General features: G+C 39.2%; 1 protein-coding gene across 2 annotated transcripts in view; it reads left to right on the plus strand.

Annotated features, from left to right (window-relative positions):
• GRIA4 (glutamate ionotropic receptor AMPA type subunit 4) overlaps positions 1 to 14,702 on the plus strand; it is a 359,257-nt gene that overhangs the window by 289,202 nt on the left and 55,353 nt on the right. For both annotated transcript variants that reach the window (XM_057316828.1, XM_057316827.1), the window contains exons 6-9: positions 495 to 653; positions 3,796 to 3,963; positions 5,166 to 5,270; positions 10,432 to 10,542. In XM_057316828.1, the coding sequence (XP_057172811.1) occupies positions 495 to 653; positions 3,796 to 3,963; positions 5,166 to 5,270; positions 10,432 to 10,542 (543 nt within the window). The remainder of the gene's footprint in view (positions 1 to 494; positions 654 to 3,795; positions 3,964 to 5,165; positions 5,271 to 10,431; positions 10,543 to 14,702) is intronic.

Below are 14,702 nucleotides of genomic sequence, written 5' to 3' on the forward strand. Positions count from 1 at the left end.
TGGCTCAAATTATTGGCTCTGTCTGCTTTTAGACCACTTTGTAATTAAACTGAACCCCCCTAAAAAGGTACTACCCATCACAGACTCAAAGTGTCATCATAATATCTTGATATTCCCTTCACATAAGATACATTTCTACTTATCTGTATCAGAGGGCAATTATGCCTTCAACCAGAGACTTTTTGATGGTATCATTTGCATCTCCTATATCTGCCTCCATGCTTCATAAAAGGCATGCAGGGGCATTCAGGAAATACCTGTTAAGTTGAGTTAAACCGAAAATATTTTTATCCTTTTCTCATGTATTAGATTTTGGATAACAGAATTTAACAGCTAAATTAGGCATAATTGAACCCTCCACCTGTTTCCAGCCATTGTTTTATTAGAAACCTGGATAGATATACATCTAGGTTGGTTATTAACTTACGTTACCATTGAAGAGCTGAAATGTATAATGAGCTAAACTTAACAAACTGTCATATTGATTTCTATAGGGATTCAAGGATATTTCTCTTGAGAGATTTATACACGGTGGAGCGAATGTTACAGGATTCCAGTTGGTCGATTTTAACACACCTATGGTAACCAAACTAATGGATCGCTGGAAGAAACTAGACCAGAGAGAGTATCCAGGATCTGAGACTCCTCCAAAGGTACGTGTTTACAGTACGAGAGACCAGGCAAGATGGCAGACTGCTTCCTTGCCTGGTTGCAGCCGGGTATGTGTTCCGTGACTCAAATGTTTCACCGCTCTACCCACATCTGCAAATGGCCCACCGCGAGGATTGATTTGGGGGTCACAAACAAATTTTAGCAAGTAGGCGAATTTACAATTACGGGATTCATGAATCAAGGAGGATCAAATGCACTCCCTTGGACCGTACTTGATTTTTGTGGTACCTCATCAAAGATGTAAAACATGATTTCTGATCTTGTGACTCCCTGCTCTAAAGCAACAGAAATCTTCTGGAATAAAGGTATTCCACAATACAGGCCCAGCAAGTCTTTGCAGTCAGATGTGCGTCTGCTCCCTTCGTGGCCAGCCAGATTGAACTGCCTACATTTTCCCCTCCCTCCCAGTCCCTGTGCTCTTGCTTCGACCTCTGCTGTCCTCCACTTCATTTCCATCTGTCAAATCCAACCCCTACTGAGCTTTTATCTCAAATGCTACTTTCTCTAAGAAGCCTTTCCTTAGTTTTCCAGAAAACATGAGCCCTTTCTACTGTGTAATCTCCATAATATTTGACTGTGTTATTCTCACCAAGGACTTAACGCAATTGTTTGTGTACTTCTTGTTGCCCTTCAAACTCCCGTGGAGCAGTAATGATCTGGGACAAATCCTTCTTGTCCTTGGCTTCCCTGCCAGTGTCCAGCACATAGATGCCATATGCTATTTCATTCTTGCAACCACCACAGGAAATAGTCACTGTTACCTCGTTTGGTTCAGTTTGCTCAGTTTTGTGTTCCATAACTGAAAAATGTACACATTCCTGTAAAACTAGGAGTAGAGTTAGAATTCACAGAGTTCTTTCTTCTCAAAGCCCGGACTCTAGATGCTGCGCTATGATTCTGCCAAACTCTGCCTCGTTATCTACAAACCTTGGTAAACGGAACTCGCTTCACCGTTGAAATCACTGGTTAAAGTAGGAAGTAACTCTTGGCCAAGACCTTAGTTTTACCCTGCCTTAAAATGAAGTATTTATTCAATAAGAATCTTCTAGCTGCCATCTAGAAGTGTGTGCCCATAAATATGATTTCTTGGACTTTAACACAGTCAGACATGTGGAAGGGAATTCAATCCCTTGAAAAGGTAAAACCTGTTTCAACTACAGCCTCTTTCCACGTCTCAGCTCTGTGACCTGTCGAAGCCCTTTGCTGCTCTAGCTGACTGTCTGCTTTGCTCTGCTTCACTCTGTATGGCATCTGTCCTTTTTTCTAATTCACTTGTTTCGTCCAAACGGATGGACTTCTTAAACACAGCAAGTGCATTTGCTTTTTGGTGCCAGCTCTTCTCAGCTTCTTCCTCCCTATTAAAAAAGCAACAGTGTTTTTCTCTTTTTTCCTTTCTCGATCCTAGAATACTAGCAGTGCGTTCTTCTTATGCCCTTTATGTCTTTAGTAAGTTCTACTTTATTTCTTGTTTTTATTTTCTTACTTTACAAAACAAAACAACACAAAATGATTTGATGGCTCTCTCTACTCAAAGATGTACTTGGTCCATGCAGGGGAGGCAGTATATTCCTGTTTGGTTTTGCACCTTGCTTAAGCCCTTCATTTCTGTCAGCCTCCCATCCCAACGGTGAGGGAAAGAGCCTGTCTGAACAATGGTGAGGGGGTGAGCCTGTCCAAAAGCCTGTTCTGTCGCGTCTTTGCAGAATGTATTGCAAGGCTGGTAATTTACACATCTCACATACATCGTTCTGATGAGGATTTTTACTAGGTTCTCTACCACTGAAAGGCTCTTGTTAGAATTTATCTTCTTTATCTCATCCACATTTCAGCCTCTCTTTCCTGGAATGCTGGCTGGTGTGCCTCCTAGTCCTGTGGCCTAAGTGTGCTTCCTGCAATTTGAATTCAAGTGATTTGTTTTTCTTTTGTAAGCAGCCAAGCAAGGAGATTGTCCTCCATATTCCACAGCACAGAACTACTTTGGTACAGGCTTCGAATGTGTGCCTCCCAGAGAATTGAGCGTATGGAATTCCTGAAACAGATCATGCAGGTTTTCTTGTCATGATTCGTGGTTGGTGCTCTGCCTTGCTTCAGGAGAATTGTGCCCTCTTTTCCACGTGTTCAGGAAGTCCCTAGTCAAACTGTACACATGTTCCCTGTTCCTTTTATTTTCAGCTTCAATTTGAGTAACATTTTCTTCTGGATTTCCTCTGAGTAGTGCCTTTCCTATCCTTAATCATGTTTCCCCAAGGACTTTGTCTTTTTGGACAGAGAAGTGAGGGGAAGTTGTCAGAAAGTACACGGCGTGTACTTCACTTTTCCACTTTGACCCTAGGTGACAGTGGAAGTGTAGTCCCGCACACATTCACAACAGGTGTGGGCATAACGATGCCCATTCCTGTGGAGCACAGTGATCAGTGCACACACATCTGTTAAATCAGCAGGTGTTATTTCTGGCATCTTCGATCTAAGGAGCGGTGAACATTCCCACATTCTTCTGAGAAATGAAACCAACATATACACTTCAAGTCAGTAAACACATATTAAATCTCAAGGAGCCCTGCTATGCATTTCAAAAGAGGCATCCCTGCCCTTCTAAGACTGAGCCACAGCACGTGACCACCAGGCAGACCGTGGCAGTCATGCACTTAGCCACTTACACATTATGTCTTTCTACTCCAACACAACCAAAAGAGGTCTTGCTTTTCTCAGCTGATGGAAAACCGTGCATTAGAATTTCTATTCTTCAGAGTGTGTTTTCTCCTTTTAAAATCAGAGTGGTAAAGGAGCGCCTGGTTGGTTCAGTCAGTTAAGCGTCCCACTGTTGATCTCAGCTCGGGTCTCGATCAGGGTCCCAAGGTCCTGAGTTTAAGCCCCACGTTGGGCTCTACACTGCGCATGGAGCCTAATTTAAAAAAAAAGTCAGAATGATAAAATTTGGTATACATTCTTTATAATAAAATGATAATAGAAATTTCTGAAGCGAGAATCAATTAATTATCAGTAACTTAACTATCCTTCAACAGGAGGGTGCTTAATGTCATAAACAAAAAAAAAGGCCCCCACACTGTTTCTGGACTTATAAGATTTTACCATTCACCATTATAATTACTTTCATTTTGTTAGTACACATCTGCCCTGACTTATGATGGAGTCCTTGTGATGGCCGAAACGTTCCGCAATCTTAGAAGACAGAAAATTGATATTTCAAGGAGAGGAAATGCTGGGGATTGTCTGGCAAATCCTGCGGCTCCCTGGGGCCAGGGAATTGACATGGAGAGGACGCTCAAACAGGTAACTCACAATTTTATTTAAGTGCAGTTTATTTCACAGCCCTGTTTAAGTGGCGTATTCAAGAAAATGGAATAATTTATCTGAGAATAAATATATAGTACAGTTGCCATTTTAATGTATTAAGCCATTATCATTTTTGAGGCATTTCTAAATAAAATACTGAGTAGAATACTGTTTATATCTTATGTAGATGCTTAGTCAAGATAAACTAGGTTATGCCACAGTAATAAATAACCCCAAGTCCCAACAGCTTTGAACAAGAGTGTTTCTCACTCAAATACACATTAGATTAGGAGGGGTATTCTGCGTATTGTAATCACTCAGGGACCCAGGCTGACAGAGCATCTACCATCTAAAATGCCACAAAGGGAAACCAAGTTAAAGAAGGCTTTGAATTGGCAATTAAATGCTGTGGCCCATTGGTGGCACCTGTCATAGCTGTTTACAGCTCACTTGCTTTAGCCACATAGGCCTACCTACCTACAAGGGCTCCAGGAAGTGCAGCCTATCCTGGGGCCAGAAAGTACAAGATCCAGAAGTATTTTTTAAACACTGCTAGTGACTACCTCAGTAGATCTTTAAATTGCCTTATAACGTTAGATTAAGTAATTTGTTTATTTTGCTCTGTTTGGGTTATACAAACATTATTTTTCAAATGATTAATGGAATATGTGTGTATTTTTAATATTAACATTTAAAGTGTTCTGAAATGCTGTGAGTTCAGAGCCTAAGTAAAAATGAATTAAAAGGAATAAAGGAATAAAATAAACTTGAATTTTTAAATATATTTATATTTTGAACTTCTTAATTTTAGTATTATCAAGGAGAAATATGATCCAGTGGGATTAGCAGGACTATTTAATGTGTTATGTGGACACATAGATAGAACTGAAAAGTAACCATGAATGAACCATATTTCCTTTTGTGTAGGCAACACTTCAGTGTTGAGGAAATATTCTTTATTAGATAACAAACAAAACATATTCATCTTTCAAGAATAGAGCAGAATTGCTTATATCCCTTTGACTTACATCTTTCAGCTTATATCCCAGCAGCTCAAATACCCAGTGGTTTTTTAGTGAGTTATATATAGCTTCTAGTTCCTACCCAATGTGTTATCATAAGCCTAGCAGATGAAGTCAAGATTTCTGTAAACAAAATGGCCAACGAATATATGTATGGGTTTTCTTTTTCATTCATAGGTTCGCATTCAAGGACTGACAGGGAATGTTCAGTTTGACCACTATGGACGCAGGGTCAATTACACAATGGATGTGTTTGAGCTGAAGAGCACAGGGCCCAGAAAGGTGAGCCACACTCAACCTGTGTTCTTAGTTTGCATTTGACATTCGTAAAGGCTTACAGGTAAAAGGTAGCTGGATATTTTACATTTGTTTTTAAATGTGAGTACTTGTAAATCGTATATTTTTATAATCTGTGCTGAAATAAATTCTTGTGTCATGTAATTGATATGTAATGGTGTGCCAAAGATGAAACAAACTAATTTATATACTTTTTACATCCTTTATCCAAAGTGGAAGCAATATTAAAAAAAAAAAAAAAAAAGAAAGACTTAGCAAAAAGAATCCCGAAAAACAAAATTTACTCTCCAGGAGAGCACACCTTGCAGGTTAGAGATATACTCACCTCCATGCAGGCCTTTATGAAATAGTCAAGAGAGAACAAAGGAAGCGCCTTCTAAGGAGTGGGCATACTTATAACTGACTAAATGTTCTTGAAATAAGCGAGTAAACACATTCCAATGAGCGAAACAAAGAGCAGGTGAGAAGATGAGATTGTTAAGATTATCGCTTGACTAGTGGGGCAAGAGAAACACCTAGAAACTCTAATTGAGGGGATGAGGAGTTTGGATGGGAAGCAGCCAGATTTCTGGATTTGGGGAGTCAACTCCACTGGTGGTAGGACTCGGCTAGGCAGATCCGTGCTCTTCCGAACATCCAGAAAGTACCTGATGTCATGAAACCATACGATCCCACCCCAGTAATTGGCTATCGACATTTTATACCTAACATATATAATGTTTAACATTGCTTTTCTGTAGGATTAGCTGGGGTGCTCCAGCAAAAACATGTTCAGTTACCTTATCTAAAAATTCTGTCAGAACACTTGGCTGTTTTAAAAAACTTTCTCATACGTGATTTCCTGCTACAATGTAATAATGATAGCTGTAATTTTGAGATGTCTGCTGTGTCCCAAACACTGGGCTTGGTGTAATTTAATCCTCACAACATACCTATAATGCGAGTACCATTAGCTCCCTTTTTCCAATGAGAAAATTATAGTTTGACAGGTTATAGTTACTTGTCTAAGGCTCGTAAATGAGAAAACAAGGATTTTAATTCAGGTGTGCCTGTCTTGGAACCATTCTGCATCATCATCACACCCGAGTAAAACCTGCTGTAAAGGAGTTTACTTTTTGGTGGGGTACAAGTTCCATGACAGTTAAAGAGAAGGCATGTGAAAATTCTAAAGAGGAGGAGATTGCTTGCAGCTGGAGAAAAACAAATCAAAGAAGGCTGTGTGGAGGAGGTAGGCTTTAACATTAGCCAGGACGTTCGTGTTCGGACAGGTAGACACGGCAGCTGGAAGCCGCGAGAACTTGCGGCAAGTCAGGGAGGCAGGACAGTTGAAGTCACAGATGGGAAATGTCGGCAGCTCTCCTAGTTACGTTTTGCTCCAGTCTGTCGTGGTTCGTGCTTCTGTGTGCGCAAGAAGGAGAGATTTGGAGCTGTCATGAAAACCATCCCTAGCTTTTCAGCCTCTCTGGCATCTCCTTGAGCTCAGGCTGCCAACTAATACAGGGGCGCTGCAGCTTACCTGCGCCAGCTCAGGGAGGGCTGCCTGACAGGCTCCCCCAGAGACAGTGCCCACAGCACGGTGATGAGACGTGCTCCCAGAAGAAACGTAGTGAGTTCCACGTCCATACCGACTTTGCCCACTCTGTCCGCACACAGCCAGCAACAGGAAAGAAGGAGGCCCATTTGGGGCAAAATCCTTCTGGCAGCTCTGGAGCAGACAGAGTGCTCCCTGGGACACTAAAACACGGGCTCATTGGCAGACGGAGGCAGGACCTTCCTGCCACCTGCCAGACATTGCAAAATTGGCCATTTGAACAGAAGCTTCCTGAAATGCAAAAGACAGTTCCATACGTCACAAAACAGTAAGTACCAAAAGCAAAATGACCTTGCTATAAAAGAAAGAATAACTTAAAAAGGAGCCTGGTGATAAGGAGCGGCAATAGCAAGTGAGCTGTTGAGGACACTGCATCCTTCCACGGCCTGATGGTGATGACAATTCAGGTTTCTGAGGGGAAGTTAAAGAGCGAGTGGGGAGAGTGAGGAACAGTCTTCACACTCAGGTAACACCCATCTAAGACTCTTGAAAGAAGTACGAAGTGCAAAACCGTGTAGACTCATCTGTCTTCGTTTTTCTGTGGCAGCAATCAACTTGGGCTTTCTGTCAGGAATATTAAACTTAAAAATGAGCTACCACAAGAAACACGCTGCTGGTGAAACTCAGCAATATGTCTGAAAAGTGAGCAATCGTTCTTGTAAATTGAACACTTGCCAGCAAGGGAGCTGTCTCTGAAAATAGATCAGAGGGTCTGCCCATCAGATTGTCTGATTTCTGTAACAGGAGCGCTGATTGAGGGACTCATCCCAGCTCTTTCGGGAGTGCTGGCTCCTCCGTGGGGTGGAGTCTTCCCAGCCCAGTGGCCCCCAGGGAATGCCCTAGAGCAAGATGTGTGTGCTTTCAGGAACGCCTAGTTGTAAAAATTTTATGTATTGAGAGCAGGTGATAGGTCAGGTGCAAATGGAAAATTGATGTGCATTTTTATATTTAATCCTCACAACAACCTGAAAGTGAGATATATCTTTTCTCATTTTAAAGAAGAGGCAAAAGTAAGGCTCAGAGACACCAAGGAACCTGCCCAGGGATGTTCAGCTCCAAAGACATGGAGGTAGGGTGGAAACCAGGGCCCACCTAGCTCCAGAGCTCACTCTCTTGACTGCTATGAAATATTGTCAGACCCAGAGCCCATAAGAGTTCTCTTTAGGGCTGGTACGGGAATTAAGCCATATTTGCGGGGACAGGTCTGGTCCTATCAGCCCTCCAAGGAACAAGCTTTGAGTAGAATAGGGGCTGCTCCTGAACCCAGTCCCTACATTGCAGGCAAGGGTCGCTGCAAATACAGAGATGTCTACTCACTGGGTGGTATTTACGCACAATTCACCTTCAGGAGTCCAAAGAGGACAAATATTTTTCTGACATCCCTGCCAGTTGTGTGATTTAAACACTTCATATTTTTGCTCTAGCATTACAAAAGTATCCTTCACCCAATTTCTGTCTCTAGGAAAAATGCCTGCTTCCCTGTGATTGAATGAGACCAGGCATGGGAAAAGTTCTTCGTATGTTGTAAAATGTTGTGAAGAACTAGAGAGAGAAACCCCATCTCATGTGAGATTCTAGGTTCAAACTTCAGGATTCCTTTCTTTGGGAAGTGACCCCTATATCACTGTCCACTCTGATTGACTCACTTCCCAGTGTGTCTGTGGCCCAATGAGATCTAGCATGAATGGTCCCGTACCCCAAACCACAGCTTTCTTTTTTCACAGAATTGCAAATAAATATAAGGCAAACAGATACAGTTAGGTAAAATTTTCCTCTTTAGTTTAACTTGTCAGCACTTCTAAATCATTTCTCTTTTAAGGGCAGATAGTCATGAAGCTGTTTTAAATTCAAAATGTCAAGGTCTTGCCAACATCTGAGGACTCTTCAGAGTGTCCCAAATCTGTGGTTTTTCTGTTGTGGGAACTCATTAATAAAGAAAAATGCCTTTCCCAGAGAACGGGCTGCTGAGACCTGAAGGTGGCTGCCTCGTAACGAAGTGCTAAACTGCAAAACCTATTTTCATGTCGTAGAACCGTCATGAGGAAAGGAGAATTAACAGGAGGCAACTGACATGTTGGTTTTTTGTTTTTTGTTTTTTTGTAAGTGCATGTAGGAATTGAGGCTGTATGAGGATGTGCGTATGTCTCAAAGGCATACTTGTTTTTAAAATAACTTTTTCACTGAGCTATTAAATAAATGTCAGCTACCAATAGATTCATATGGGCTCTTGAAAACTATTTCTGAATTGATAGATGTTCATAATTTCAAATCAAACTAAGAACTACAGCAAACCATATTAATGAAAATTGATTTCCTCCATCTATTCTGAGATTGTACATGCGACATCGTGAATAACACAGTCCCTCTTTCTGACACGTTAATGCTTACTTTATTTCAGTACATTCACAAATACTAACATGACAGTCAAGAAACTTGGAGGAAGCAGGAGAGACTTCCAAAACATATTAGAACAAACAGTGACTATAGACCAGTAAGCAGTTACATACATTTTATTGGAGACAGGAGTTTTATCAACTGTATCTAGAAATTCGAGAAAGAAGTTTGGCACGCATTCACTGGACACGCATTTGGGGAGGTTGTGGATCCTAACAGCCAAGTGTGTGGACTTGGTGTCACGCAGAACTCAGTTTTGAATTCTCACCCCTCTGGAGTGTAATCACCTCATGCAGTGTCTGTAACCTGCTGTTATAGGTCCTCATCTCCAAGGTATGGGTCACAGAGGCACGTACCTTTACACTGCTTTGTGTATACTTTTAGGTACGTATTTAGATGCTCTGTCCCAGAGCAAGCAGTCAAGTGGTAGCCATTCCTAGTACGTAGTAGTCGGCAGGATACAAAGAACCCTAAATTTCCTTTAGGACCCCAGTAGAGTTTACTACTTTGTAAAGTACTTTAAGTACTTAATATATTTTATGGAAAGGCCTTTGTTTCACCTCTAGGTGAGAAAGTTATATAAGGATTTAAAAATTTAAAAATGCAAATTTTAAGTGTAATCTTTGCAAGTGAAAATATTATTCATTAAAATTAACCTGTGATGTATTTAGCATTTTAGAAATGGTCAGATTTTTACCCAGTGGCTAGGTTATGTAAAACCCCAAACTATGTCTATATTGCCGTATATATGCAAGTCTTTTTTGTTTAAAAATATCCTGTACATATTCCCTTTATAGTAAAACCTCTAACATTATTGATAAAATCATGTAAATTAATTTTAGAGGTTGCCAGTCAATCCCACTAGGAGAGGTTCAACATAAAATGGTATTCCATCTGTATCCATATTCTTTTTTGAACGTCTCTTTCTCCAATGTCTCGGCTACTCCAAGACTGTAAATTGTAACGTTGCCCAGTGTACAACCAGGCAGTATCATTAGCGTCAGAAAAACTGGCTCATCATCAATTAAGAAAACTTCCAAAACCTCCTTTTGGTCTCCTTTTTAAATTTGTTTGCTTATTTATTGATACCAGTCATGGTTCCAAAAAAACTAGAGAAAACTGTTCTAAAATGTGTTTTCAAGACTTTTCTCTGTTTGGCAGGTTGGTTACTGGAACGATATGGATAAATTGGTCTTGATTCAAGATGTGCCCACTCTTGGCAATGACACGGCAGCTATTGAGAACAGAACAGTGGTTGTAACCACAATTATGGTAAGTTTTGGTCTGTGCTTTATGCTGTTCCGTCTTGTCCACAGGCAGTTTTAATTTCCCAGCTATGGTGAACAGGGTGAGGGCTACATCGTGGTGACGCGGGTGTTCTGAGCCACAGAAGTCTCTTCAGACTTAAATAGGTTTGTCCTGAGCTTTGGATACATTCCGTACTTTTATTTGTATTCTCTTTTGTTGCAATGTTGTCCTTGGAAAGATGCTCAGATGTTAAAAATGGAAACTGTCACACTCTAGTTAGAAATGTATGAAATGCTAACATTCCAAAGGACAAAAGAATGAACATGAAAAATCAGCAACCAGTCACATAAAAACAACTGGTAGTAAACACCATATTATTGTTGTTACTATGTTTTTTATGACATCAATGTAATAATAGTTCATAGTATTAAAATTGATCACTTTCAAGTAGTTTAATCATTCATTGGATAATGATTTGCATTGTCTGTTTATAATAGTGGAGATATGAATGTAAAGATTTTAATGAGCATGTTTTATACAACTAAATACTTTAGAAATAAATTTTGTTCTATATGTATTTTTAATGTGAAAAGGGTGTTCTGCACCGATTATTTTTCTCATTGACCAATGACAAATACACAATACAATTTGTTAGACTTCTCCTAAGACTTAAGGAAAGTATGATTGCTCCATTCTGTCACATCATAACGTGAAAACTACTCTAAAGGAAGTGTTTTCACAGAGATCCTAAAGAAATTACCTTTTCAATCATAGAATATTATCGAAGTCATGCATGCCCTTTAGAGTCCATGCTGGTCGAAGGAGATCAACAATCGGTGACCTATATCCTCAGCTCCCTGTCTCATTAGGCAGAACACATTTTTAATTATTTACGAAGCCTTACTCTGAGTAAAGTGAGAGTACTTTATGTTATTTAGATTTTAGCTTATGTAATTTTGGTTTTTAGTAACGTCAAGTTATTTCCAAAACTTTTGGCACCGAGGTCAAAGCATGAAAATGCCAGAGAGAGGCGTTCATATGTTGCAATGAGTGTTCTCTGTGTCACATCACCAGCTAGCAATGTCATGTTACCCCACCAAGCCTTGATGGGAAGTTTATGATTTTAGAATGCAAACCGACCAACAGCAGTTTTTGTGTAAGAGTGCAGAATACGCTCCTTCTAGCTTAATTGTGTAATAGTTGCATGGGACTTGAAAAGCAGTATATATACATACATATATATATATATATATATATTTCTTTTCCTAAAAAGACACAGTAATGGAAAGTCATACTTCAGTACAGTCCTCCTCTTTTCAGCCTCTGATGAAGAATCCTATTTTAAGAAATTGATCAAGAAAGAAATGAGTTCCACGCTGTTCGACCATTCCTAACTAAGGCTCAAGTCTTGTTCTCCTGTGTAGTAAATTTAAGCTAATTTTTCATGTGGGATTCTTCTTGGATGACCAACTCTGGACTACCAGAAAAAAAAATTTTTTTTAAGTTCTGTGACTTTTCAGAGATACTAGAACAAAAGAAGAATTAATCCTCATCTTTCTCAAGAAAGTATATAGATGTTGAAAGAGAATCACTTAGCAATTCTCACATAGAAATTCCCCTATCCTGAAATGAGGTCATTGTACATAAAGGTGGAATTATATCACTCCTAATTCCAAGTGACGGTTTTCTACAAGTAAATATCTATGAATTTGTGTGCTTGTTTTCTGAATACGCAGTTGTTTTCTTTAAAGGTTTTTGAAATTTTGCCTGTTCTATGTGAAACAAAGTGTTTGAATGTGCATTATAGGTATAATATAGAGAATCTCCTTTCCATCCCTGTTATTAAAGGGGCTGGAGATAGAATTCTTAAAACCAAAATATTGAGTCAATTTGCAAGCATGGCTGGTTTTCAGAAAGCATGCTAACAAAAAATTAGTTAAAATGATTGAGAAATTCAGTTGTTTCCTATATACATGAAGAATATTCTGTAAGCTAACTGTTGTTTGACAGTGATATCCTCAGTATTTTTGCTATCAAAATAGTGCAATACTAGCATTTGTCTTTTGTATAAAAATGTAATCTTCGTATGATAATACCTCTTTGGGCTTTGCAATTGCATAATCATTCAGTAATTAAAAAAAGAATACTAGAATCCTTTCTCTAAACATGTTCCTTGTATTGCTTTTGTGAAAATGGTCGTCTGGGACCTATGACAGCTCCACCATCTCATTCATGTTGAAAGAAATATGATTCCTTGTAGACAAATTAGGTATTGGCATCTGTGTGTAATACTCCCCCAAATTCAGCTGAAAACTCCCAACACAGATGGAGCCGGTTAGACATCGTAATATGTGCAAGACAGCTATCTAGACACAGAAGGTCGAGAGTGTTGCCGCCCTGGAAATCATTCACTTTGATCAAAACTGATATGGTGTTGCTGTTCTCCCCTTTGTCTTTCCTTGGTGTATGTTGTTATTTATATGTTGATACATTGTAACGGTATATGCTGTTGTTAAATAAAATTGATTGAGAAATTCATTTATTCATCCATAAATATTTATTAAGCGTCTGCTGTGTGCTGGGCACAACTGTATGCCCAGGGACACGCTAGAGAACAAGACCAACAGCAGTCCTGCGGTCAGACGAGTCTGTGTTCTAGTGAAAGAACGCGGACAGCAAACGAGATACGTAGACAGATACCATTCTTAAATAAAACGTGGCTTCAGCTTTCTGTACTGTTGAAATTTATCTTTTTCTTAGGACAGTCTGGTCTATCAATGACGCAATCTTCATTTTAATGATTCGTTTATTCCACCTGAATACAGTTGTGTGAATATAACTCGGCGCAATCTAATTAAAAGTGAACTTGGCAGCATCACCCCGTGAGGATGAGGACTACAAGGTTGAAAGGTCTAAAGTTTTGAGTTCAGATCCTATTTTCTTTCTTTAAGATGCAGTGACTAAAAATCTGATAAAGCCTGTAATTGTCTACGAGACTGCGCATCATACTAACTTTCTGCATTCTCAGTAATAATTTCTGTCGGCAACCTAAGGAAGCCAGATCTGTGTCGTGCAGTTTGCACACGCGCAGCTGTTGAGGAGAAGGCAGCGTGCAGCGAGGAGACGTGTAATCTCCCTCCTCTGGCTGCTGAACTCTCTGGAAACGGAGAGAGAAAGCAGTATTTCAGCCAAGGCCATTGTCCCCCAAATGTTCACAACTGAAGCTAAACGGTGCTTAATGATGCATTACTCCGCTAAGAAGGTATTCCTTACCATCTCGTGAACGTAACAGTCCTTTAGGAAGATTTTCCATAAATCCCCATTTATTCACTGCAGTGTCAGAGTTATGTTACAAACCTGAAAGCAGTTTTACTTCTCACACTCAATCTTTCCAGAAGTTAACTTTTTTATACCTTTTCATTAGATGTTTGATATTTTATCTTCTCTATGTAGAAGTTTATAGCTGCACTCCACGTATATGCATGTGCATATACAACAATATACATGTATATTTTTATATCCTATATACATATGGACACATATATACAAAAATAGATATATTTATTTTCTTCCTTGCACTAAATATTAATTTCCCTCATACATACACCTGCCTCCAAAGGGCTTAGCACTCAGCTCGTTTTGAAATACCTTATTTTGAATAAATTTAGAACTGTGCAGACATCCAACTTCCTCATTTTTTCTCTGAATTGAATAATAACTTGTTAACTTCTCCTTTTAAGAATTTTACCCTTGGGATAAATTATCTACATCCAGTAAGATTCTTTGGGGAAAAGAAAATATCCACACAGCAAATAACTTTGGTTGATACTACTGATTTTATTATTTTAACTGTTTAAGTCATTGTAATGATTTTATTTTTTATGTTTAGAAAATCTTAAAGCCTTTCTAATAAGTACCTATTTCAACAGCTTTGCTGAATACAAATAATCCAAAAAGTTTTTTTCTCAGTAGGAAAATACTTTATTGATTGAAAATCATCTTAATTCATTGACACAAACATTTCCTTAAGCAAGCCCTGATGTAGCAGGTTTAGATGGAGATTGATTTCTTTCCTGAAATAGCAGAGCAGATGTAGAAAACTACCCATTATGGAAATTTTAGTAATAAACTCATAATCACTAAGAAGTAATGCATTTAAAATAACTTCTGAGAAATTACTGCTC

This window comes from Ursus arctos, unplaced genomic scaffold (assembly GCF_023065955.2).
Source record: "Ursus arctos isolate Adak ecotype North America unplaced genomic scaffold, UrsArc2.0 scaffold_22, whole genome shotgun sequence".
Taxonomy (NCBI): Eukaryota; Metazoa; Chordata; class Mammalia; order Carnivora; family Ursidae; genus Ursus; species Ursus arctos.